The sequence below is a fragment of the Podarcis raffonei genome, chromosome 16 (genome assembly GCF_027172205.1).
Source record: "Podarcis raffonei isolate rPodRaf1 chromosome 16, rPodRaf1.pri, whole genome shotgun sequence".
Taxonomy (NCBI): Eukaryota; Metazoa; Chordata; class Lepidosauria; order Squamata; family Lacertidae; genus Podarcis; species Podarcis raffonei.
In genome coordinates this window covers 2,317,427-2,342,803 of record NC_070617.1, presented here as the reverse complement: position 1 = coordinate 2,342,803, position 25,377 = coordinate 2,317,427, and the positions used below count along the sequence as shown (strand labels likewise).

Here is a 25,377-nt window from a genome sequence, read left to right as displayed (position 1 = left end):
CGTAGTCGAAGTCCGGTCCTGGGTCACTGGCCTGAAAACAGTTCGCAAGGAGCGGGGCGAGGTCCGAAGCAGGAAGCCAAGCGGGGACAGGAACACTGGAGGGTCAGGTCTGGGTCCGGACAGGAGCAGGTACTCAACGACGTTGCTCCCGCAACCTGGGACCGGGCTGACTGGCCTTTATCTTCTCTGAGGCCAGGGGCGGTCCCGGCCCCCAGAAGACCCACCTCTCCTGGCCTTAAGGCGAGCACTCCTCCTGGGAGAAACCAGTTCCCTCCGCCTCTCTGCCCTGAGCCTCTGCAGTTCAGGAGAGGCTGAAGGGTTACTGGGCCCAGGGGGAGACTCACCTGTAGGCACTGAGTCCTCAACTACCTCTGGAGCCAGAATGTATTCACCTGGTGCCTGCTCCTGAGGATCCGGCACAGGTGCAGGCGCCTCAGAATCAAGGCCCTGCCCCAGTTCAGCCGGCCCTGGAGGCGGGGACTCCTGTGCAGGCTGGGATTCCTCCGGTTCATCCTCTGAATCGGATTCCCAGGCCATCACATTCAGCTTTGACAGACAGCCTCCATACCACACCCTTGACCTCGGACTGGACTTGGACCTTGCCGCACAGTTAACCCTCGGGACCAGCACACCGGGCATCGGGGCGGTGGGGGAGGCAGAGGACATTTTCCATCTCCCCCTCCCTTGTTTTGGAGTTGCCGGGGGGTGCGCGTTGGAGGGATCTTTGCACCATGGCACCGGATATGCTTAAGATGGCCCTGCAACTGTTAGAGCAGAAACAGGGCCAGATTTAGGTTTGATGAGGCCCTGAGCTCCTGAAGGTAATGGGACCCTTTCTATGTCCAGCTGTCCTTTGTCAACAACAAATTGTCGCTGATTTTTGTGATGAATATATGCTATATGGCAATTTACGGACCTAATAGCAGTCTGAAAGCACGTCAAAGTGCAAGTAGATAAATAGGTACCGCTCCGGCGGGAAGGTAAACGGCGTTTCTGTGCGCTGCTCTGGTTCGCTGGCCACATGACCCGGAAGCTGTACGCCGGCTCCCTCGGCCAATAAAGCAAGATGAGAGCCGCAACCCCAGAGTCGGACACGACTGGACCTAATGGTCAGGGGTCCCTTTACCTTTACCATACAGTTGTATCTTGGATTCCGAACGCCCAGGAACTTGGACGTTTTGGCTCCTGAACGCCACAAACCTGGAAGTGACTGTTCTGGTCTGCAAACATTCTTTTGGAACCTGAACATCCGACGGGGCTTCTGATTGGCTATGGGAGCTTCCTGCAGCCAATCAGAAGCCGCGATTTGGTTTCCGAATGACTTGGAAGTTGAACGGACTCCCGGAACAGATTCCGTTCAACTTCTGAGGTACCACTGTACTGTCTTTGAATCTGGAGCCATGTATGGTATCCAATCTGGTGTTTTCCTGAGGGGAAGAGTTTCATCCGTTCTTTATGCATTGCATGGAGAACTTTCTTTTGCCAGTAAAAATTAAAAGCCTGCAAAATACTTATGGCAATGAAAACAATAAACCAGGGATGACAATTCTGTCCAGGCTCGAATTCTGGAAGGAGAAAGTAAATATCTCCCCACTTATCTATCTGTTGAGTAGAATCCTGCCTGCACACTTGTCTCCAAAGGACTAAAGAGACTTATTTTTAAATTGTTAAAAAAAGGGGGAAGTTCAGAATTTTGGGGCAGGGGCCTCACATGGCTAAGTCCTCTGGCAAGAGTGCAGTCAAATGCTTCCATCCGGCTGCTTTGTACAGAAAATAACGAGACCTTTGTGTTTAACCCATCCGTTTTATTGAGAAAAAAATAATATATGACGAGAGGGCCGCTCGCTTTTCCGTGTCGGATGTGGCTTGTGTTTTGGAGACTCACAGAAGTGCTAGATTTTGGAATGTTTGGGAAGACATTGGTCTTGGCTCGGAAGGGCCAAAAAATTGGGGTGTTTCATGGTTTTGGGGGGACACCAGCTGTGGGGGATGCCAGCACCTGGCTGTGGCAGGCCTGGGCCAAGCCCCCAATGAGGTTCAAGAACTCGCCAAAGTCCAGCTGTCCATCGTTGTTCATGTCAAGCTTCTTCATCATGCGATCGAGGACACCCGGGTCTTTCTGATTCTGAAAGGCAGGGAGGAGTTTTAGAAGAGGATTCAATCTTCATAAGGCTATGCAACACATACACACATAGAATCATAGAATCATAGAATCATAGAGTTGGAAGAGACCACAAGGGCCATCGAGTCCAACCCCCTGCCAAGCAGGAAACACCATCAGAGCACTCCTGACATATGGTTGTCAAGCCTCTGCTTAAAGACCTCCAAAGAAGGAGACTCCACCACACTCCTTGGCAGCAAATTCCACTGTCAAACAGCTCTTACTGTCAGGAAGTTCTTCCTAATGTTTAGGTGGAATCTTCTTTCTTGTAGTTTGGATCCATTGCTCCGTGTCCGCTTCTCTGGAGCAGCAGAAAACAACCTTTCTCCCTCCTCTATGTGACATCCTTTTATATATTTGAACATGGCTATCATATCACCCCTTAACCTCCTCTTCTCCAGGCTAAACATGCCCAGCTCCCTTAGCCGTTCCTCTTAACACACACACACACACACACACCCCATACATTGAAAGCACCACGGTGCCACGATAAACAGTCATGGCTTCCCCCAAAGAATCCTGGGAGTTGTAGTTTGTTATGGGTGCTGAGAGTTGTCAGGAGACTCCAATTCCCCTCCCGGAGCTACATTTCCCAGAGTTCCCCCGTGAAGAGGGACTGATTGTTTAACCCAGTGGTGTCCAAACTTTTGATGGTGAAGGGCCGTGAGAGCCGGCCAAAAGGCCAACCAAGGTTTAGAAGGCGATTGGGCCGCATCTGGCCCCCGGGCCTTAGGTTGCCAACCCATGGTCTATGCTTTCCAAGATTTCAGGCGGCAGCCTTCCAAGCCACGCCGGGACTGAACCTGGGACCTTCTGCCAGGACTCTTCCCACTGAACCTCCTTCTCCATGTTGTGAACAAAATCTGCCCTTCTCCGCTTCTGCAGTGGTGTCCAAACTTTTTTCAAAGAGGGCCGGATTTGAAGAAGTGGAGGGCTGTGAGGGCCGGCCAAGGGGCCAACCAAAGTTGTTGACCTTTTTTTTAGGATTGAAGTTGTTCAGGTTTTTTTTAGGGTTTTACCCCAGGAAATAAATTGCCGCAAGGGCCGGATTAAATTGACCAGTGGGCCGGATTAGGCCCCCGAAACGGACTTTGGACATGCCTGGTTTAACCACTCTGGGAATTTCATAGTCTGGGAGTAGAAATGACCTTCATATTCTGCCCCTTTCTTGAGCGATACAGTCTGAGTTCCAGAGTGTTCCTGCATCCTCGGTCTAAGTTTAAATTTATATATTTAAAAACTGTTGCTATACTTGTATTGTCTCTGTTATACCTAATTGTAAATTCAAATGTATCCCTATCGTGTTTTATGACTTCCTTGATATTGTATGTGGGCTAGAACTGGTCTGTGACCAAAATGATAAAATCCATTCATTCATCCTCGGTTATCTTTGGTGCGTGTTCCCTGATTTCTTAGATTGCTTCTTGACCTTCCCTCCCTCTCTGGCTCCTTGTCTCTGGTCTATTTCTACTTTCTCACTGTGGGAAAGTTGAAGAAACATCTGGAGGTCCATCGGTTTATAATTTTGACACCTTCCCAGACCATGGATGCTGGTAGGCTGGAAGGAAGGGAGCCCAGCAGTAGGTGGCGCCAGAGTGCCGATGGTAGACAAATTCTGGTTTTGTTCTCACCCTCCTCCCTGTTCAGTCCTAGAAGGGGTCAACGCTGAGACTGAGGAGGAGGAAACTGATAGACAGCTCCATCCTCTGGGCTGGTCAGAAGTCAGAAGGCAGGCAGAGGATGGTGGGGCAATGCCCATTCGCCCAAAGAGACCAACCTTCTCTGCTCCAGAACCTTTGGAAAACATACCTTGCTGAAACTCGCCAGCTCAGTGTTCATGAAGGTCAGGAACTCCCTTTTGGACAGGGTACAGGCGTTGCCATCCCGGCCGGCATAGCGCTGGAAAACGGCGAGGAGCGATTCGATGCAGCGCTCTGTTTCCGTGGGACCGACAGGGTACTTGGACGACTGGAGGAACGAAAGAGTGATTTGTTTTTTTAAGAGAAGAATAATACTTTATTTAGAATTCCACAACAACAAAGGCGGGGGGGGGGGACACAGTAATTGTTACATCAGTTCATTACAATTCACCAATTTTAATAATATATACTGTAAATAGCAATAGAAAAATTGCACAACGTCACTTTTGACTTACTGAAGTTTTCGTATTACACTTTTTATCTCTTTATCTCCTTCTTAACAATCAAAAAGAGAAAGACCCAAGAAAGGAGGCACAAAAAAAGAAAAGAGGAAAGGAAAAAAGAAAGAAAGGAAAACAAAAACCCCCCACAAAACAAAATAATAATATAATAATAACAATTTATTATTTATACCCTGCCCATCTGTCTGGGTTTCCCCAGCGACTCTGGGCAGCTTCCAACCAAACACTAAAATACAATAACCTATTAAACATTAAAAGTTTCCCTAAACAGGGCTGCCTTCAGATGTCTTCTAAAAGTTTGGTAGTTAACAGTCTTTCTTCCACGGTTGCCGTTATCCCAGTGGCTGCAATTACCGTATTTTTCGCTCTATAAGACGCACCAGACCACAAGACGCACCTAGTTTTTGGAGGAGGAAAACAAGAAAAAAAATATTCTGAATCCCAGAAGCCAGAACAGCAAGAGGGATCGCTGTGCAGTGAAAGCAGCAATGCCTCTTGCTGTTCTGGCTTCTGGGATAGCTGCACAGCCTGCATTCGCTCCATAAGACGCACACACATTTCCCCTTACTTTTTAGGAGGGAAAAAAGTGAGTCTTATAGAGCAAAAAATACAGTACTTAATGCTCCAGAGCAACCCATAACCTTTTTGCAAGTACAGTAAACTTTTAACTGGGCTTTCCCCCTGCAATTTGGTTGTCTGGTGACTGTTGAAACTGGTAGGGTGGAAGGCAGGGAGCCTGGCAGTAGGGGGCGCCAGAGAGCCAATGGCAGGCGGTGACCACTAATTCTAGTTTTGTCCTCATGCTTCTCCTTTCTGATGAGTTTGACAAGAGCAACATCAAGGATAAGGAGGAGGAAACAGACAGGCAGGGCTCCCTGGGCTGGTTGTGAGTAAGAAGGCAGGCAGATGGGGACTGCTGTGGGGCAGTTGCCCATTTGACCTAATGGGAGCAGCCTCTACCGTCAGAGCACCTGTAGACTGGCGGCTAGTTTCTCTCTCTGTGTGTATTCTGCCACTGATGCAACAATAGAGTTTATTATGCTTTACTAGATATTCTTCAATATAATAATAATAATAATAATAATAATAATAATAATAGTAATAGTAATAATGATAATTATTTATTATTTATACCCCGCCCATCTGGCTGAGTTTCCCCAGCCACTCTGGGCGGCTCCCAATCGAGTGTTAAAAAAATTACAACATCAAATATTAAAAACTTCCCTAAACAGGGCTGCCTTCAGATGTCTTTTAAATAGAGGATAGCTGCTTATTTCCTTCACATCTTAATTGAGGGCGTTCCACAGGGCAGGCGCCACCACCGAGAAGGCCCTCTGCCTGGTTCCCTGTAGCCTCACTTCTCGCAGTGAGGGAACTGCCAGAAGGCCCTCGGAGCTGGACCTCAGTGTCCGGGCAGAACGATGGGGGTCAAGACGCTCCTTCAAGTATACTGGACTGAGGCCGTTTAGGGCTTTCAAGGTCAGCACCAACACTTTGAATTGTGCTCAGAAACGTACTGGGAGCCAATGCAGGTCTTTCAAGACCAGTGTTGTGTGGTCTCAGCGGCTGCTCCCAGTCACCAGTCTAGCTGCCGTATTCTGGATTAGTTGTAGTTTCCGGGTCACCTTCAAAGGTAGCCCCACGTAGAGTGCATTGCAGTAGTCCAAGCGGGAGATAACCGGAGCATGCAGCACTCTGGCAAGACAGTCTGCGGGCAGGGAGGGTCTCATCCTGCATACCAGATGGAGCTGATAAACAGCTGCCCTGGATGCAAAATTGACCTGTGCCTCCATGGACAGCTGTGAGTCCAAAATGACTCCCAGGCTGCGCACCCGGTCCTTCAGGGCACAGTTGCCCCATTCAGGACCACCTGCCTGCCCCCTGTCCCTCGAGAACAGTACTTCTGTCTTGTCAGGATTCAACCTCAATCTGTTGGTTGCCATCCATCTTCTAATTGCCCCCAGACACTCACACAGGACCTTCACCGCCTTCACTGGTTCCGATTTAAAAGAGAGGTAGAGCTGGGTATCATCTGCATATTGATGGACACCCAGCCCAAACCTCCTGATGATCTCTCCCAGCAGAACACTGGAAGACCCTGGCTAGATCAGTCTAAAGGGGGGGTGTCTAATCCAGCTGAGCCCTCTCCGCACCTGATATTCCCAGCATCTGGGAAGCCTTCCTGCTATCAAATAGGACTTTTGGCAGAGCCGGGTTCAGATTAGAATCATAGAATCATAGAATCATAGAGTTGGAAGAGACCACAAGGGCCATGGAGTCCAACCCCCTGCCAAGAAGGAAACACCATCAGAGCACTCCTGACATATGGTTGTCAAGCCTCTGCTTAAAGACCTCCAAAGAAGGAGACTCCACCACACTCCTTGGCAGCAAATTCCACTGTCAAACAGCTCTTACTGTCAGGAAGTTCTTCCTAATGTTTAGGTGGAATCTTCTTTCTTGTAGTTTGGATCCATTGCTCCGTGTCCGCTTCTCTGGAGCAGCAGAAAACAACCTTTCTCCCTCCTCTATGTGACATCCTTTTATATATTTGAACATGGCTATCATATCACCCCTTAACCTCCTCTTCTCCAGGCTAAACATGCCCAGCTCCCTTAGCTGTTCCTCATAAGGCATCGTTTCCAGGCCTTTGACCATTTTGGTTGCCCTCCTCTGGACACGTTCCAGTTTGTCAGTGTCCTTCTTGAACTGTGGTGCCCAGAACTGGACACAGTACTCCAGGTGAGGTCTGACCAGAGCAGAATAGAGTGGCACTATTACTTCCCTAGATGCTATACTCCTATTCTCGTTCGGTTGTCGACCCTGAGGCCCATCTCCATCTCTCAGCCTAGCCTACCTCACCAGGTTGTTGTGAGGATAAAATGGGGAGGGGGAAGAATTGTGCATGTCCCCCCCTTGAGCTCCTGGGAGGACAAAAGTGGAATGGGTAGGCAGGGAATAAATTTAGACCAAATCCAAAGAAATATAAGCTGCCCTCATTCCGCACTCTAGTGGCCTTATGTGTCCTTGCAGCCTCTGAGTGAGAGAGAGAGAAAGAGAGAGAGAGAGAGGAGCCCTGGGGCAGCGATGGGGTGGGGTGGAGTGTGTGTGGGTCATGGGTGATGAGTCATTTTTGGGAGCTGCTCCCGCGCTGACTCTGCCCTGCCAAGAAAGCCTGTGTGAAACGGCCTGTTTGCTCAGAGCAAAGGAATGAGCGGACCGGGTGGGTGGATGGGAAACTTGGGTGGGTCTGGATGAAATTTGTGGGTTGTGTCTGGGGGGGGGGAGGAGAGGAGAAGGAGGCAGATGATCCCTTGGTCCTCCTTTCCAGCCTAGCCAATTTTTTTTTGCCCTTGTGTGACGAAAACCTGGAAGGCAGAACATCGGAATCAGCCTTCTACTGAGTCAGGATCTGCCTAGCTCAGTCTTCTTGGCACTGACTGGCAGCTGCTTAGATATGCCTCTTCTTCCCCCCAAATTAAAGTAAGATTCCAGTCCTCATGGTTGCAGGTAAAAGGGTTTTGAAGGAGGGGCATTAAAGATGCCCACGTTTTTATTTTTGCAGGGGATGTAAGAAGCTGCCTTATGCTGAGCCAGGCCACTGGCCCATTTAGCTTGATACTGTCTACACGGGCTGGCAGCATCATTCCAGGGTTCCAGGCAGGGGAGATTCCCCGCCCTGCTTGGGTCCTCTGGCATGCAAGAGAGAGGCTCTATTGGAGCTGTGGAATTTCTGCAGTTACTAATTTATGACTTGGGGTGTCATGAGGAATTGAATAAGGACTCTTCAGTTGCGGTTCCTTCCCTTCGAACTCTAAAATTCTGCGATTCTTTAAACAGGGGCAATTGAATAGGGGAAAGGGCAGTTCCTCGTGGATTCAGAGCTCAAGGTTCCCCGCCAGGTGAGGAACTCTCTGTGTTGGGTTTCTGCCTGTTGGAAGCGCAGTTAGGCTGCAAGGAAGTTGGCAACCCCTCGGATGAGCCACACAGAGGGGAGGAACAATTGGCATCATTGTGGGGGGGGGGAGAGCATGTTTGAAAGGGAAGTATGACGAATAAGCATTTCTTCCTCATTCTTCCAGCCGCTATTGTCTCCTAACCCCCATTCCCCGGAAATGCACGGAGCTAAAATAACACGGCCTTTTTTGGCTGAAAGAGAAAAGCTGCCAACTCTTCTCAGCGCTTCTGTAATCCAATATCCTGGTGGCTCAAGAGAACAGCAGGCTAAGATCACAAGAAGAGCCCTGAATTTGGATCAGGCCCTGAGGGGGCCCATTTGGTCCAGCACCCTGATTCTGGCAGTGGCCAGATACCCTATAGGAATCCAGATAGACTGCCTGTGGACCTGGAGGTTCCATAAGAACGTCAGAAAAGCCCAGCTGCCGGATCAGGTCCAAGGAGACCCACCTAGTCCAGCATCTTGTCCTTGCAGTGGCCAACCAGACACCCCAGCAGGAAGCCTGAATCACAGCAACCCTCCCTACTTGTGAGTCGCAGCAACTGGTATTGAGAGGCTTCCTGACTCTGAAGGTGGAGAGATTTCAGTTTGGGTGCTAAATCTCCACCTCCTTAGCCCTAATAATAATAGTAATAATTGTAAACATTTGAAAACGTTTGTAGGCTTAAACTGAAATGTTTTGTAATGTGAAAAGAAGGACCTGATTTACATATAAAGAGGTAATTATCATAAAAAAGAAGAAGCTTTAAGGTAAAAAATGATTATATAAAAAGTGATTATAGAAATGCGAGAATTTAGTAAAAAATGTTTGGAAGTCAGAAAGAGGGGGGAAAGGAAGTCAATGCTCAGTATGAGCAATGTTTTATGTTATAGATTTGTGTAATGAGATGTGATTAAATATGAAAACTCAATAAAAATTATATGTAATAATAATAATAATACATTTTTATTTATACCCCGCCCTCCCCAGCCAAAATCGGGCTCAGAGCGGCTAACATCAAGTGTACAACACATTAACATTAAATTGGGCAATCAATTAAAATACATCTTAAAATCAGATCAGGATCAGAATAAAATCCAATTGGATGGCAACCTGCAGATTAGGGTTAGGAACATTAAGTGCTCTTGTTCGGGGCCCAGAAGGAGTCCAGAATATATCCATGGCGTTACCGTGCCCGACGCAACAGCTCTTCTGCTTGCTCAACTCAATTGGGCAATTTTATTTATTTGACTTTTCTTTTCTGTGTGGAAAGACTACAGCAACAGCAGACCACTGAAAGGAGGCTTGGCCTTCTCTGCGTTTTCAGTAGCAACTTGTTCGAGGTAGAAAACTGAAATATGGCACCCTCCCGGCACATGTGCGCCAAGGCGAGAGACGGAGAGCTCAGTGCGCTGGTGTGGGAGATCAGCCTTGGGAGACACTCAACAGGTGAAGCTTTTAACAGTAAGGCGAAACAGCACCGGGGCAGGATGTACCTGTTGAATACCTCTCCTTGCACAGATTAAATGGCGGGTTGTCGTCTTTTCCTTCATGGTAAAGGTGCGCATGCCACATGGCAGGCAGAAATCCAAGAGGCCTTGCTGTGCACGCATGCAAGAAACGAAAGCTTCACCTGTTGAACAGCTGCCAGAGTGGGAATCCTGTTACATGCTGATGTCTCCCTGCCCTGGGATCTGTGGCGTTTTGCTGGCCTCAAAATGCTCATCGTCCTTTACAGCGCATAGAGGCGCACAAGCTGATGTGCTGTGCGCTATGGGTGTGTGTGCATGTCTCAAGGTGGCAAATGCAGCCACGCCCTTACCTAGGTCTCCCTTGAGCACAACTGAAACTAGCCAGGAATGATTCCAGAGGTCTTATTATGATAATAATGCCAATTTTTGACCCTTGCTCTGAGTGGTTCTGGTGGGATCCAGCCAGGCCCCCTATCTGTGGCCTGCAGCCCTTTGAGGGAAGACATGCATCTCAGACGTTGGGTGTGCCCGCCATGTTTCAAAGTGAAAGGGAGGCGCACCTCTCTCCAAACATCAGAGCATTTTTCCCCAGCTCACCAGAACTCGGTTCCGGCACCTCTCATTGCCATTATAAGAGAATGAGGGAGGTGTTCATGGTGAGATGTAGGCAGCTCATTCTTCTAGAAAAACAGCACCAGCAAACACCATGGCCATGCATGGCTCTCTGGCTCATAGCTATGCGCCACCATGCACCGCCATGCGCCGCCATGCGCCTTCCCTCCCCAATTGAAATGTTTGCTGCAGGGAACGTGCGGCATCTTACATGCGACAAACACGAACGAATGAGGAAAACTAGAATTGGAGCCCACAGGGCTCAGCTATGCGCCATGCGTGTCTTCCAGGAGCCTCAATCGGAGAGGATGAGCTCTCTGCCAAAGCCCTTTCTACTCCCTGCTTTGCCTCCCCAGTAAACGGAAACCAACTTTCTGGGCCTGCTGTCTCGTTAGAAAAACTGGACGAGAGTTCTCCCTTCCCCTGTTCCTGCGCATCATGGCACATAAATCCCTCTGCCCTCTTGCAAGGAGTGCCAAGCGCCAGGGCGTCAACTTACCATAGTGCTGGAGAAAGTGTGTCAGTCGATAGGACGCAGAGACTTGGCTGGCCGGCCGCTGAGTTGGAAAGCTAGCTCTGAGCAAGGGATTTGATGCGCAACGGGTGGCTCTGTGGCCCCTCCCAGCCCAGCCAACGCCCTGCTCCCCCCCCCCCGTTAAAAAGACGGCCTCCCCCTTTCCCTCCTCGCTTGAGCAATTGCTTTGAAATGACAAAGCCAGACTTGCCTGTTTGGAGAGCATACAAGCCCCACCTTCCTTATTCGCTCAGGAATGTGAGATGGAGGGGGAGGCAGGAAAGTTTGTTTCTCTTGGCTTCCCTGTTATCTCTCCACACCCCCCCTCCCTCTTTCTGTATATATAAATTTTCTGGTTGCGGCGCTGTGCAGGCAGGCAGGAATCCAACAGGCGAGGCTCCCCTTTTCTCAGAGTCAGGGGAACTCTGAGATTCAGCTTCTCAGCTAAAGCCTCTGTTCAGCTTGATCAAAATATCTTCCAGGTGACCACCCTTTAGATATTCAAAGATATCCATCAGCTGGATCAGACCAAAGGGCCCCGATTCACGAATCTACAGGCTGAATAGGTGGCAAGCCAGCCCAGCAGTTTAGAGGCAATGTCAAAGCGATACTGAGACACCATCCCAATCTCTCAGCAGCCCTCAAACTCCATTTCTAGCTAAGGGCTGGAGAGGATCTAAGGAGACAAAGATTCGATATTTTGCAGGGGAAAGAGGACATTCCTCTTGAGTAACTGGACTCCTCCTGTCACCAGACCAAGAAGAGTTTCTCCATCGCCACTTGTATTACCCGTTGCCAAAGGCTCTTTGTTGCCTCTGTTGTGTTCATGCATTCTGCAATAGCTAGTTCCTTATTATGTTACCAAAAAAAGATGTGTGCTGCAACAAAAAGTTGCAGTATAACCTCTTGCCTATCGGAAGTGCTGGAGGCTTCCAGACAGCCATTCCTTCTAAGCAAGGCTTTCCCCTCTCTCCCCTCTCCTGTTTCCCTCTCCCCATTTCCCCCCTTTCAATCAGATACCCGACATTCAGGGTCTACCGAGCATCACTGGTTGTGTGGCTGTGTGTGTGTGTGTGTGTGTGTGTGTGTGTGTGTGGAGTGAGGCCTGAGAGTGGTGGAGATGGTTCACATTTTTTGCTCTGCCAGACATGCATCCCCCAGAAGGTTGCATGCGGCAATGCAGCCCTCGGGCATAAAAATCTTTCCTACCCCACATGAAAAGGGCTGTATTTTCTGAGCCCAGTTCTGTGAAAGGGCCTGTGGGGAGCCCTATTCTGTGGGGTGGGAGTGAAAGCTGGGAATGTGCACTGGGATGCAAAGCCAGCTTCCTGGAAGTAACTGCTACTGCCAAAGAATGGATGCTTTTGAATTCTGGTGAGACTCTTGAGAGTCCCATGGACTGCAAACCTCTCCATTCTGAAGGAAATCAGCCCTGAGTGCTCACTGGAAGGACAGATCCTGAAGCTGAGGCTCCAAGACTTTGGCCCCCTCAGGAGAAGAGAAGACTCCCTGGAAAAGACCTTGATGTTGGGAAAGATGGAGGGCACAAGGAGAAGGGGGCGACAGAGGATGAGATGGTTGGATGGTGTTCTTGAAGCTACCAGCATGAGTTTGACCAAACTGCGGGAGGCAGTGGAAGACAGGAGTGCCTGGCGTGCTCTGGTCCATGGGGTCACGAAGAGTCGGACACGACTAAACGACTAAACAACAACAACAACAACAACAACAACAACAACAACATATCTATATCTATATATATATCTATATATATCTATATATCTATATATCTATATATCTATATATCTATATATCTATATATCTATATGAGAGATTCCATTCCTTATCATTGTAAATGTCAGTGCAATGGCCCATCTGTGAGTGTTCTCAGTGTGATGGAATGCAAAGACGCACAGACGCGGGTTGCATTCCTTTCATGTTGCGAACGGGGCTCCAGAATGGATTCCATTCACAACCAGAGGTACCACTGTATAGCACAATGAAAAAACCCACGCTTTAGAGAAGCATTATCCCTATTGCGTCTCCAACAGTTAGATACCTTAGGTAAAGGTAAAGGGACCCCTGACCTTTAGGTCCAGTCGCAAATGACTCTGGGGTTGCGGCGCTCATCTCGCTTTATCGGCCTAGGGAGCCGGCGTACAGCTTCCGGGTCATGTGGCCAGCAGGACTAAGCCGCTTCTGGCGAACCAGAGCAGCGCATGGAAACGCCGTTTACCTTCCCGCTGGAGCGGTACCTATTTATCTACTTGCACTTTGACGTGCTTTCGAACTGCTGGGTTGGCAGGAGCAGGGACCGAGCAACGGGAGCTCACCGCGTCGCAGGGGTTCGAACCGCCGACCTTCTGATCGGCAAGTCCTAGGCTCTGTGGTTTAACCCACAGCGCCACCCGTGTCCTTAGATACCTTAGATAGCCCTTTTTAAAACAAACAGAATGGGGTCCAATATATTCTGCTTTTACAGGCTGTTTGTAAGGAAGACCTTAGAAAACAACAACCAAGAGTCGATATCTGGTAGGCGGCAGCTAGCAGGAAGCCTGTGCCCTCCCTGTGACTTTGCGGACTTGGTCACTAGGCAGAGGTCCTGCTAAGATTTCTTACCCTGCAATGTGCCCAGACAGAAGATCTTGTGGTTGTGACACCCTTCCAGGGCAAGAGTCTTGCAAATTTCAGAAGAAATGATGAAAGAGGCCCTGGTGAAATTCTAAAGCCCCGTAATGTTCCCTAAACAGAGAACCTCTATGTTATACTTACAGAAACAATGTAATGAAATGGACTCACTAGCAGGTTTTGATTAAACACAACTACCAAAATAAATACAGAAAATATAACAACGTTGTTAAAATATCAAGAGGATAATAAGAGTTATTTTAAAGGCTTTAAAAGTAAGAATAACAAAACCAGCAGGAGAAATCAATATATAAAAAACCAGAAGAGGAAATTGAGGGAAGTCACAAGGGGGGTGGGACATGGGAATTGTATTTTTCTGTTATGTGATATGACATTGTGATGATAAAATCGTGCAAAATTTTATTAAAAATATTTTTTTTAAAAAAAGAGTTGAGCGGAAAATTCTCACTGCCCTGGGAAAATTTCAGAGATTTTTCTTTTAGCTCAGCCTTTGAGGTAGGACTGGGGATGCCCTGTCTGAGATTCCAGAGGGCCACTGCCTGTCAGTGTAGACAGTATTGAACGAGGTGGGCCAATTGTCCGACTTTATTGAATATTGATTATTCTGATGAGTTTGTTGTTCGCTTTATTTATGTGCGATATGTATGATAGTGATTGCAACTTAAAAAAAAAAATGTTATTATGATTATTGTGAGCCACTTTGAGCTCAACATGTGCTGTGGGAAAAGCAGAACACAAATATTAAATCGGACCAGTGTAAAGCCACTTCTCCTTTAAACCAGCCCTTCTTAAGAACAATGAGAACTGGAAACTTGATTTATTTTCAGGGGAAGGGCTGCAGTTCAGCCTGAGAGCCCGTGCTTTGGGTGTAGAAGGTCCCAGACTCAACCATTAAAGAGGTCCTCTAGCAGAGTTGGGTGAGGCTCTGCCTGAAACCCCGTGGAGCTGCCAGTCAGAGTCTGGGCAGCGTAGGCCGAGATGGACCAGTAATTCAGCATCCTGTGTTCCTACAGGAAAACAAAACAAAAGGAAAACAAGTCTCTGCACCTGGGATACCTGGGCAGATTCCAAAAATATCGTGGGGAAAAACGAGGGAGTGCCTGGCGACGGGGAGAAAACAATGGCTTGGTTTCAGATCAACGCCAGTGAGATGGTGGAAGAAGAAGTCAAGCTACACACCCAGGAGTGTGCAATTGTGTGTGTGCTAGGCTGTTCTCTTGTGTGTGTGTTTTTTTTAAATTCTCTGTTCCATGGGGGCAAGTTCCAACAAGAAAGAAGGGGGGAAAATCAATAAACTTCACAAAATCCCTGTACAAACTTTCCAGTGACTCATGCGATTAATCATCGCCTTCCCAGAGGCAATTAAGCAGCTGTCAGATTGTTGACTCTCTGACTCCACCTGGTGGTCGAGAAGAGCCATCTCTACCCGCTCTCTGGCACCAATTTGAAGACCTCCTTTTCCCTATTTAGAAGCAAAGCAGATGGATTTCCTCATTTCCTGACCATTTTTGCACTGGATTTGAAATTGTCCTTGCGTACGATGATACCTTTACAGATGAAAGTGTTTTCCATTGTTATTGTGTGTGATTTAAAAAATATATGTTATAATTGCTTCTATGGATGAAATTGTGCAATTGTTTTTACTGTTGATTTAAAGTATAGCTGCTCTCTCTATATATATAGTGAAATCACTTCAGGATATTTTATGTGAAGCAATTTGTCAATGGGGTTGATTAAATAAAGAGCACTTTTGAAAATCCTCTCCACACACACATAAGAACAGGCCAACATTTTGCTCCAAATTCCCATCATTCCCCAGCCAACATGGCCCAAAGTCAGGGAAGGTGGCAATTATAGCTCAACAATGTTCCTGGACTCCAGCTCCCAGCAGCACCAGGTATGGTCTTGAGTTGCACCCCTTCTGTGATGTATCTATGATGTTTCTGGGGGTGGTCTTGGACTCCAGGGCGAGCAATTTAAAATGTCTATACAGTGGTACCTCGGGTTACATACGCTTCATGTTACATACGCTTCAGGTTACAGACTCCGCTAACCCAGAAATAGTGCTTCAGGTTAAGAACTTTGCTTCAGGATGAGAACAGAAATCGTGCTCCAGCGGCAGCGGGAGGCCCCATTAGCTAAAGTGGTGTTTCAGGTTAAGAACAGTTTCAGGTTAAGAACAGACCTCCAGAACGAATTAAGTACTTAACCCAATGTACAACTGTATAAGGGCAGGCACACTTTTGTTCTGGGTTCCTCCTCCCTCCTGCATGTGGTGAGTGAGGACCCTGTTGCAACAGATCAATAAAGATCAGGCTTACTAGCTGCTTTGCTTCTCAATATTCTCTGGTTGGCCTCTGTTATTTTCTCCTACCAATAGGGAACTTATGTAAGGACTCTATATGGGCTCTTGGGTACCCCATAAGGGAAAAAGGGCAGATTGATTTTGTTTACAACAGTGCTTGCTTGGTATGTATAGAGTGGTACCTTGGGTTCTTGAACATAATCCGTTCCATAAGACCTTTTGAGCTCCAAAATGTTTGAAAACTGAGGCACAAAGGGCGGTCTGCAAATTTAATAGAGAAAATTGAGAAAAAAACACATATACACTCAGTGGAAACTGTTCCGACTTCTGAGGCGCGTTCAAAAACAGAAGCATTTACTTCCGGGTTACGGCGTTCGAAAACCGAAATGTTCGTTAACGAAAACCAAGGTACCACTATACATTGCTTGCTGTTTTAGAATAAAATATTTAATCTTCTCGCTCATTTGTGTCTTCTGTATCGCTTCTGAATCTCATTTTGAAAGAAGCACCTTGCCTTGGGCAAGATGGCCTCTTCTAAAGCCAGCCAGGTTGGTGGCATTCACAGCTTCCTGAGGCAGCGAGTTCCTTAGTTTAACACAAAGAAGGACTTTCTTGGATCTGCCCTGGATCTCCCAACTTTCAGCTTCACTGGATTCCCACAAGTTCTAGCAGGAGAGAAACATTTCTCTGTCCACTTTCTCCATGCGGTGCATCGTGTGTTTTTTTACAAAAAGCTTCTGCAATATCTCCTCCTACTTGCCTTTTCTCTAAACTAAAAAGTCTGAAGTGTTGCAACCTTTCCTCAAAGAGTGTGATGGCCTGGGACTCGGACTCAGAGCCAGAGGAGTCTCAGTCCGCACCAGATACTCTGCCTCAGGCATCATCTGAACCAAGTCTGGGGCCTGATCCTGAAGAGTCCCAGTCTGCACAGGTTCCCCTGCAACAAGCACCAGCTGGGCCGAGTCCGGGGCCTGAGCCTGCCCTGGCTCCAGATGTGGGGATTCCCTCGTTGCCTCCAGCTGGGCCATCACTTACAGCTACTCTACTACCTGTTGGGTCAGGGGAGGCTGAGGCGGCCTCTGGGTCTAGTAACCCACCGACGTCTCCCAAGCTGCAGAGACTGAGGTCTGAGAGAAGGAGAGACCTGAGTTCTCGCAGGAGGAGTGCTTGCCTTCGGGCGAGACAGGGAGGTGAGTCGCCGGGGGATCAGGACCAGCCGTTACCCAGACAAAGATAAAAGGCTGTCAGACCTTGCCCCAGGTTGCGGGAGCAACATTGCTGTATGCTAGAACCTGCCTGAGATCCTGTACCTGTCCTTGCCTGGTTTCCTCCCTTTGCTCTGTCGGACTGACTCCTCGTGGAACCCTTCGATTTGGGACCAGACCTGGACCACGTTACTTGGGTTACCCCCGGGCCCAGCACAAAGAGGAGTTGCTGCACCCCCTTGATCATTTAAGTTGAAAAAAAGAGGTTGAAACAGGAGCCAATGCTTTCATTCTAGAGCCATTTATTGAGTACCATGACATAATACAGAAGATCTATAGCTGCAAGCACTGGAGGGCCTTGCCTTCATGCCCCTATAGCAATCCAACTCAACCCCCTTGCAAAGGAGGTCAGAGACAAGGGTTCTGTTCTTCAACCAGCTGCCGATGGAAAGGTGTTGCATCTGAAGGGGGCAGAATTTAATAGGCAGAGCCATTTAATTACAATCCCTCTGAAACCACAATCATTATCCCCTTGGCAGAAGCAGGAAAAGAGTCGGGCTGCCCCCCGATTCAATCAACGTTAGCAGATTAATCGTAAATGTTTTAGTCGTGATTATTGAGCGATTATTCGATTTTCGCAAATCCGCAGAGGAGTACAAGTGTTAGCTCTGAAGGAGAAAAGCAAAATTCTGTTGTGCTTACATGATCCCTGATTGGCTAGGATCGCCTTAAGAATGGTGCGTGTGGGTGCCTGCGTGGTCTCTGATTGGCCGGGACAATTTTGGGAATGATGCATGTGGGGTACTGACGTGGCCCTTGTTTGACCACATGAATGATGCGTGTGGGTGCCTGCGTGACCCCTGGCTGACTGGGATCACCTCAGGAGGAACGCCATTTTTAAAAACTTAAATGGCACCGAGGCAGCAGATTATCAACAGAAACAGATGTGACCAAGGACAAAGATCTCACCAAACAAAGATAAAGAAGGGGTGTTTGTGTGTCTTCCTTTCCTCCTGCCCCTTGAAAACCCCTCTTTTTGTCCTTAGGTTTTTGCGGGCAAAAACTCAGCACAGTCCCAATTATAGGTAGTCTAGGTCCTTAATTTAGAACATTTGTTTATGCCAGAACCCAGTCCATCCTGATCTTTCAAAGCATACATAATCTGAGTTGGCTCTGTTGAATGTAGCAGGGCTTACGTCAGAGTAAACACGAGTAAGATTGTCCTGTGAGAGAGAAGTGTAAGCCATGAACCACTATGCTTTTCGAGTAGGGATGCTCAGCGTACATATATATGGTAGCGTGCTAGCATAAATACCAATTATGTGAAGCAAAGGGCTGATTTAGAGCTGATTAGAACTGATTAGAAGAAGACCCACTGAGGGAAACAGGTCATCTAAAATAATGGCTGTCATCTAAGAGGCCAGGGACACATCAGTGGTGTGCTCTCCCTGATTGGTTGGGACCACTGACGTAGGGCTGATTAGAAGAGTGGATGAGAACCCAGGAGAATCATAGACAACCCAAAGCAGGGTTTGGGGGACACCTGTGGCCCTTCAGATCTTGCTGGGCCCCAAGTCCCACCAGACTGTTCATTGGCCATGCCAGCTGGGGCTGATAGAGTCCAACAACATCTGGAGGGCCACAAATGTCACCCACCCCTGATTTCGATTGCACACCGTGGATGGACAGATGGCAGAGGAGGTGGTGGTCTCAGCCCGAATCTTTCCTGGGTTGCCTATGGCTGCTCTTGCTTCTTCTGGGCCAGGAGATATTGATAGAGCGGGTTGCAAACCAGCGGCACTTTGTCGCCACACAGAAAACCCGGCTTCTCCTGGGAGCTGGATTCAGGGTTGGTCTTGCTCACGGCGCCACCTGGTGGTCTTTCTGCGCCAGGCTCTCCAACCTCCTCCAACGGCGGTTGGGCTTCTCGGGCCTGTGGGCTGCTTCGGTCACCCTCCTCGGACTGCCGTTCCATCGACCCAGGGCAGCCACTTTCTTCTTTGCAGGATACACCCTGAACTGGGTTTTGCCGTTGTTCGGCCGCCCTAGACTGTTGTTCCTGAACCCCTTCTCTCCCTTCAGATTTGCCTTCAGCTCTGGGTTCCGTGTTGGGTCTTCCTCGCTGACGGTCTGCGGCCTGTGGTTCACGAGGCTGGGAGGTCTTGCCATCAGTGGATCCAGGGTCTTGAGTCTGTTGCCTCCTTGAGTCTCCTTCCTGGGCCCCCGGCTGACGTGGCTGGCTTCTCTCAGCCCTTTCCAGGCCACACAGGCCTCTTGTGGACTGCCTTGGATCAGGCCCACGTGGGTGAGCTCTGCCCTGCTCCCCATCGCTCCTCTGAGGCTCACGTGACTGGGCTCTCTCCCGTTCACTTGGTCTTGGTTGAGCTTCTCCAGACTCAGCTGGCCCCTGCCTTCCCACCACCCTCTCTGCAGCTTCCTGCTCTCGTGGTCGTGGCCTCCTGGCCATGTCAACACTGGGTGCAACCTCACGTGGGGGTGCTCTGCTCCCCTCAACGTCTTGCGCTAGAGGCTTAGCTTGTCGGGCACTGCTTGGCTGAGCCACTTGGGTTTCTGGCACAACTTGCCTCCTTTGAACATTGTCCTTGGGTTCAGAATCACGGGGCTCTTCTCGGGATGCCCCCTGCTCGGTGTCACGTGACTCGGCTTGTCTTTGCTGCCTGCCGTCCCTTGCGGCAGCAATCCTGGCATTCACACTGTGCAACTGAGTCTGCCTTTGCTCTCCATCGCTTTGTTCAGTGTCCCGTGACACGACTCGACGCCGCTGCTCATCATTTCTGGGGTCAGCATCACGTGTCGGTGTCTGCTTCTGGTCAACATCTGCTGGTTCAGCGTCACGCGATTGGGGTCTCCTTTGCTGTTCACCTTCTCTTGGGTCAGTGCCACGGGCCTGGGTTTGCCGCCGGTCAACATCTGTAGCATCAGTGTCCTGTGATGGTGCTCTTCTTTGCTGTCCATCACACCTTGGGTCCCCTGATTGGGTTTTTCTCTGCTCACCATCTGTTGCATCGCTGTAGTGTGACTGGGTTCTCCTCTGTTGGCTGTCTCTTAGTTCAGTGTCATGTGACTGGGTTTGGGTTCGCTGGTCGCCACGTCTTGGGTCAACCTCATGAGTCTGGGTTTGCTCCTCGTTACTCCCTCTAACACCAGTGTGCCTGGATAGGGCTCTCCGCTGCTGTTCACTATCTCTTTGGTTAGTATCACGTGTCAGCGCTTGCCTCTGACCACTGTCCCTTGCATCAGTGTCATGTGACTGGGTTCTTCTGCGCTGCTCACTGTCTCTTGGCTCAGTATCACGTGACTGGGATCGCCTTTGCTCAGCATCTTCAGCATCAATGTCACGCAATGGGGTCTGCCTCTCCTGTTCATCCCGACTTTGGTCAACAGTGCGCCTCTGGCCATCAGTGTCACGTGACTGGGTTCTTCTCCGCTGCTCACTGTCTCTTGGCTCAGTATCACGTGACTGGGATCGCCTTTGCTCAGCATCTTCAGCATCAATGTCATGCAATGGGGTCTGCCTCTCCTGTTCATCCCGACTTTGGTCAACAGTGCGCCTCTGGCCATCAGTGTCACGTGACTGGGTTCTTCTCCGCTGCTCACTGTCTCTTGGCTCAGTATCACGTGACTGGGATCGCCTTTGCTCAGCATCTTCAGCATCAATGTCTCTCAATGGGGCCCGCCTCTCCTGTTCATCATAACTTTGGTCAACATTGCGCCTCTGGCCATCAGTGTCACGTGACTGGGTCCTCCTCCGCTGCTCACTGTTTCTTGGCTCAATATCACATGACTGGGATCGCCTTTGCTCAGCATCTTCAGCATCAGTGTCACGCAATGGGGCCCGCCTCTCCTGTTCATCACGACTTTGGTCAACAGTGCACCTCTGGCTTCGCCTCTGGCCATCAGTGTCACGTGACTGGGTCCTCCTCCACTGCTCACTGTCTCTTGGCTCAGTATCACGTGACTGGGGTCGCCTTTGTTCAGCATCTTCAGCATCAATGTCTCTCAATGGGACCCGCCTCTCCTGTTCATTGTCACTTTGGTCAACAGTGCGCCTCTGGCTGCGCCTCTGGCCATTAGTGTCACGAGACTGGGTTCTTCTCTGCTGCTGATTGTCTCTTGTATCAATATCACGTGACTGGGATTGCCGTTGCTCATCATCTGCAGCATCAGTGTCACGCAATGGGGCCCGCCTCTCCTGTTCATCATCACTTTGGTCAACAGTGCGCCTCTGGCCACTGTATTCCTGTCGCCTGCCCCGATCGCACTCCCTACGGCTGCCTACTGATGGATAACACCTGTCGTCTTCTCTTGGTCTAGAAAGGGACTCTCTTGCCTGGGGCCTCTCCCTCTCATCATCACTGAAGTCAGCCTCCTCAGGTCTCCTTCTCTCATCTTCCCGGGACTCAGAATAACGTGACTGTGGCCTTCTCCTGCTCCCTCTTTCTTGGGTATCAGGGTCAGAATACTGCTGCCTTCCTCGTCTACCCTCTCGTCGAGCAGATTCTGGGGCTTCAGGCATCCTCCTCTCAACATCTCTGTCCAAAGGCTCAGGGTCATAATACTGCTGCCGCCTCTGACCATCACCTCTTGGTTCTCGCTCACGTCTTTGGGGCCTGCAGGATTCATAGTCACGAGGTTCAAGGTCACCAGACAGGGGTCTCCTCCTCCTCAGATTCTCCTCCTCTTGGGCCTCATCCTGATGGCACTGCTCCCGTCTCCTGCCATCTTCTGGAATTTGTGCACGTCTTTGGGACCTTCTCCGGTCACCCTCTCTGAGCTCTGACTCACGAGATTGGGGCCTTCTCCTCTCACCGTCTGTAGGTTTACGTTCGTAGGGATGGAGACCACTCCACTGACGCTCTCTGCGTTCTGGATCATGAGACCCTCGCTGGTCTTCCAGCTCTGCTCTGGTGGTTGACTCCCGTGGATAAGGTCTGTTCCACTCGTCTTGATCCACAGGCTGGCGCCTCCTCCGTTCAGATTCTCTTACATCAGGCTCATGGAGCTCAGCTTCTCTAGACTGGGCTGTGTATTGACGCTGTCTTCTCTGCTCATCCACTCTGTAGTCAGGATCACTAGACCTGGGTCTCTCTCTATATTCTTCCTCAGGCATCTGAGACCTTCTCTGCTCTTGTTCTGCATCACGGGACCTAGATCTCCTCTCGCCCTCTCTAGGAAATGAGTGGCGTTCATCATCACAATCTACTGGTTCACGGTCAGATCTTTGATCCCTGCGCGCATCAGATACACGCTGGTCACGTCTGCTAGACCTCCGCTCAGCTTCACGTACGTAATCCTCCCTCCTTCCATCTTCCCGTTCGCGGGGTTCACGGGATGGGCGAGATCTTCCATAATCAGATCTGATTTCCTGTACTGCACGTCGACGGTTGTGGCTTTCTTCATCTATCCGTGGTCCAGACACATGTGGCCTTCTCAGGTCCTCTTCCTCCTCCAGTTGACGCTCAGTCTCTCGTGCTTGATGTCGCCTCTCATCTTCGTCTCTTTGTGTGGCGTCTTGGGAATATCGCTCACTTTCGCCCCCTTCCCGTAGCCGAGGATCACGTAGCAGAGGACGTCTTTCACCATCTTCTCTCTGGACACGCTCCTGCGATTGGCGCTGATGGTCCTCTTCCATCTCTGGTTCTCTATGTCTTAGTTGACGACGGCCAGCGTCACTCCTACGTGGCTCATCTCCAAGAGGCTGCTGACGAGTCCCCACATCTGCCTGCTCTTCGGACTTACGTGGCCAGTCCTCATGCTCATTTTCTGAATCCTGAGGCTCACGGGATGGACGGTCCCTTCCACGATCATCCCTCAACTCCAGATCACGAGCATGACGGCTCCTCTCAACTCCTCGGGCAACAGCCTCCCGTGGAAAGGAATCTCTTCTCCCCTCGTCTCTAGTTGCAGCTTCCAGCTGACGAAGTCGTGGGCGGTCAGAGTCCCGCCTCTCGCGATCATAGCTTCCTTCCCTTTCATCCTCCCTTAGATGGTGGTCGTCTCGTCCTTCTCCTCGAGTTTCCCTTTCACGTAAGGCTCTACGGGCTTCTCCCTGCTGAAGGAGGCATTCTCTGGGCTGCAGGTGGCTGTAGCAGGCCTTGGCCACTCTGAAGATGAGCAGCAGGTACTCGTTGAAGTCCACCAAGCCGTCCCCATTGATGTCCAGCAGCTGGAAGGTCATCTCAACTGTCTCAGGATCAGAAGGGTTCTGAAAGATGGAGAAGGCAGAGGGCGTTACCCTTTAGCTCTGTTGAAATCCTTTTCCTCAGCAAAAGCCCTGATCTCTCTAACCTTGGTTGTGTTAGATATGTTCTTGGAGAATTAGATCTCAAACTTAAACAGGTAGCTCAGAACTGGGATACCTTGCAGAATTTGCATCCTGAGCAGTGGCATGGAAAACGTTGGCAAAATGCTCTTTTACCTTTTTTATTTTTATTGGAAATTTTATTTACAACATAACATAACCCCCCCAATACAGAAATCCACCCTCATTAAACGTGAGCATAACATACAATAAGCATAACATACAACAATACAAACAACCAAATAAAAGACTTCCTTCATCCTATATCTGGCCTCCTTATTTACTTCTTATAAGCTGTTTCCTTTATGAATAATTATTAAGATTTTTCTAATTATAACTTAAATTTCCACAAAGTCTCCTGCAGACATTAATCGAAACAAGTCCAGGTGTGTATTTTAGGGCACTGTTTTGTGAAGTATTCTCTGCATTTCCCCCATGCTTTTTGAAACTCTTGTCTAGTGTGATCTCTAATTGCCTCTGTTAATCTAGCCAGTTCAATATACTCTGACAGTTTGTCTTGCCATTCCTTTTTTGTTGGCACAGTTTCTTTTTTCCAGTTTTTAGCAATTAGGATCCTTGCCGCTCCTGTGGCATAGAGGAATATTTTCTGATCTTCTCTTGCTAGGCAAAATGCTCTTTTAGATCAAGCCACACAAAAGCGGACAACAGATAAAGGACCCATTCGAGAAAGTATGGAAAGGGCTTATTGACTCTACAAGTTCAAAGGTTAATGTCTCCAGGGACCTTCAGAGTTACCTTCTTCACCTCGAAACTCCATAAAGAAAATACACACATGATGGAATGTATTACGATGATCTGTGCATATTAAACTGCCTTGAGCCTGTTGCATCTGTTCCGTTTGTTTCATTTATTTATTATTTCATAAAAATTACACACAGCTTTTCTGTAACCCCCAGACCCTCAAAGCAGTTCACAAAAAAGGGAAAACAATAGATTCATCAATAAGAAGAATTACCGTATTTTTTGCTCTATAAAACCCACTTTTTCCCTGCTAAAAAGATAAGGGGAAATGTGTGTGCGTCTTATGGAGCGAATGCAGGCTGCGCAACTATCCCAGAAGCCAGAACAGCAAGAGGGGTTGCTGCTTTCACTGTGCAGCGATCCCTCTTGCTGTTCTGGCTTCTGAGATTCAGAATTTTTTTCCTTGTTTTCCTCCTCCAAAAACTAGGTGCGTCTTGTGGTCTGGTGCGTCTTATAGAGCGAAAAATACGGTAATAGCAATTTAAATTTTTCCAGAAAAATGAAATAACTATAGACTAAAACCAGGTTAATTTGGAATTTGTACCTTCAACAGAGCACAATAAAGGTTTATTCGTTTTTTAAATAAGAGGAAGAGTCCTGATTGCACTATCCTTGTCCCTGGCAGACTGGCCAATACTCCCCCCCCCCACCAATTGATGCTTCTTTCTCCATCAGAACTCCAGCTTACCTTGATGACCTCACCAAACTCCTTCAAGATGAGCCGCTTCATCTCCCTCCTGTTCAGGGTGGAGCAGTCGCCATGACGCTTTGCATACTTGTAAAAGACCCCGATGATAGTGCAAATGCTGCCCAGGAGGTAAGGCATCTTCACGAGGGTTCTGCTGGGACCAGTCAGAGAAAGCGTCACCATTAGCACAGGATACTCCCCCCCCCAGCGCCCCTGAGGGCTGAAACAGATGGCTTAATTAAAAAACAACAACCCTTTTTAATTGAATTAAATAAATAAATTCAACAGTGTACAGTGCAACCTCAGGTTAAGTACTTAATTCGTTCCAGAGGTCCGTTCTTAACCTGAAACTATTCTTAACCTGAAGCACCACTTTAGCTAATGGGGCCTCCTGATGCTGCCGCACCGCCGGAGCACGATTTCTGTTCTCATCCTGAAGCAAAGTTCTTAACCTGAAGCACTATTTCTGCATTTGCGGAGTCTGTAACCTGAAGCGTATGTAACCCGAGGTACCACTGTAAATGAGTTTTGGCGGATGTAATAATGGAATACGGAATCATTTAGTTTATGTAAAATATGCAGGGACATGTTATG

General features: G+C 48.8%; 2 protein-coding genes across 2 annotated transcripts; both read right to left on the bottom strand.

The window, feature by feature from the left end:
* Positions 1-1,784: 1,784 nt before the first annotated feature.
* S100A11 (S100 calcium binding protein A11) lies at positions 1,785-10,967 on the bottom strand. Its single transcript, XM_053369145.1, has 3 exons — positions 10,841-10,967; positions 3,971-4,129; positions 1,785-2,125 (listed from the first exon to the last, which is right to left on the bottom strand). The coding sequence occupies exons 1-3, from the start codon at positions 10,841-10,843 to the stop codon at positions 1,958-1,960; spliced, it is 330 nt and encodes a 109-aa protein (XP_053225120.1). The 5' UTR covers positions 10,844-10,967; the 3' UTR covers positions 1,785-1,957.
* A 7,779-nt stretch (positions 10,968-18,746) lies between these two features.
* TCHH (trichohyalin) lies at positions 18,747-24,921 on the bottom strand. Its single transcript, XM_053369756.1, has 2 exons — positions 24,784-24,921; positions 18,747-23,237 (listed from the first exon to the last, which is right to left on the bottom strand). Exons 1-2 carry the CDS (start codon positions 24,919-24,921, stop codon positions 18,747-18,749), a joined length of 4,629 nt encoding a protein of 1,542 aa, XP_053225731.1.
* Positions 24,922-25,377: the final 456 nt, after the last annotated feature.

Coding starts and splice junctions, on each gene's coding strand:
- S100A11 (XM_053369145.1), bottom strand. Junction 2,126..3,970: donor AGCTGGCGAGTTTCAGCAAG/GTATGTTTTCCA, acceptor CCTGCCTTTCAG/AATCAGAAAGACCCGGGTGT.
- TCHH (XM_053369756.1), bottom strand. CDS start 24,921: ATGCCTTACCTCCTGGGCAGCATTTGCACTATCATCGGGGTCTTTTAC. Junction 23,238..24,783: donor AGTTTGGTGAGGTCATCAAG/GTAAGCTGGAGT, acceptor TCCATCTTTCAG/AACCCTTCTGATCCTGAGAC.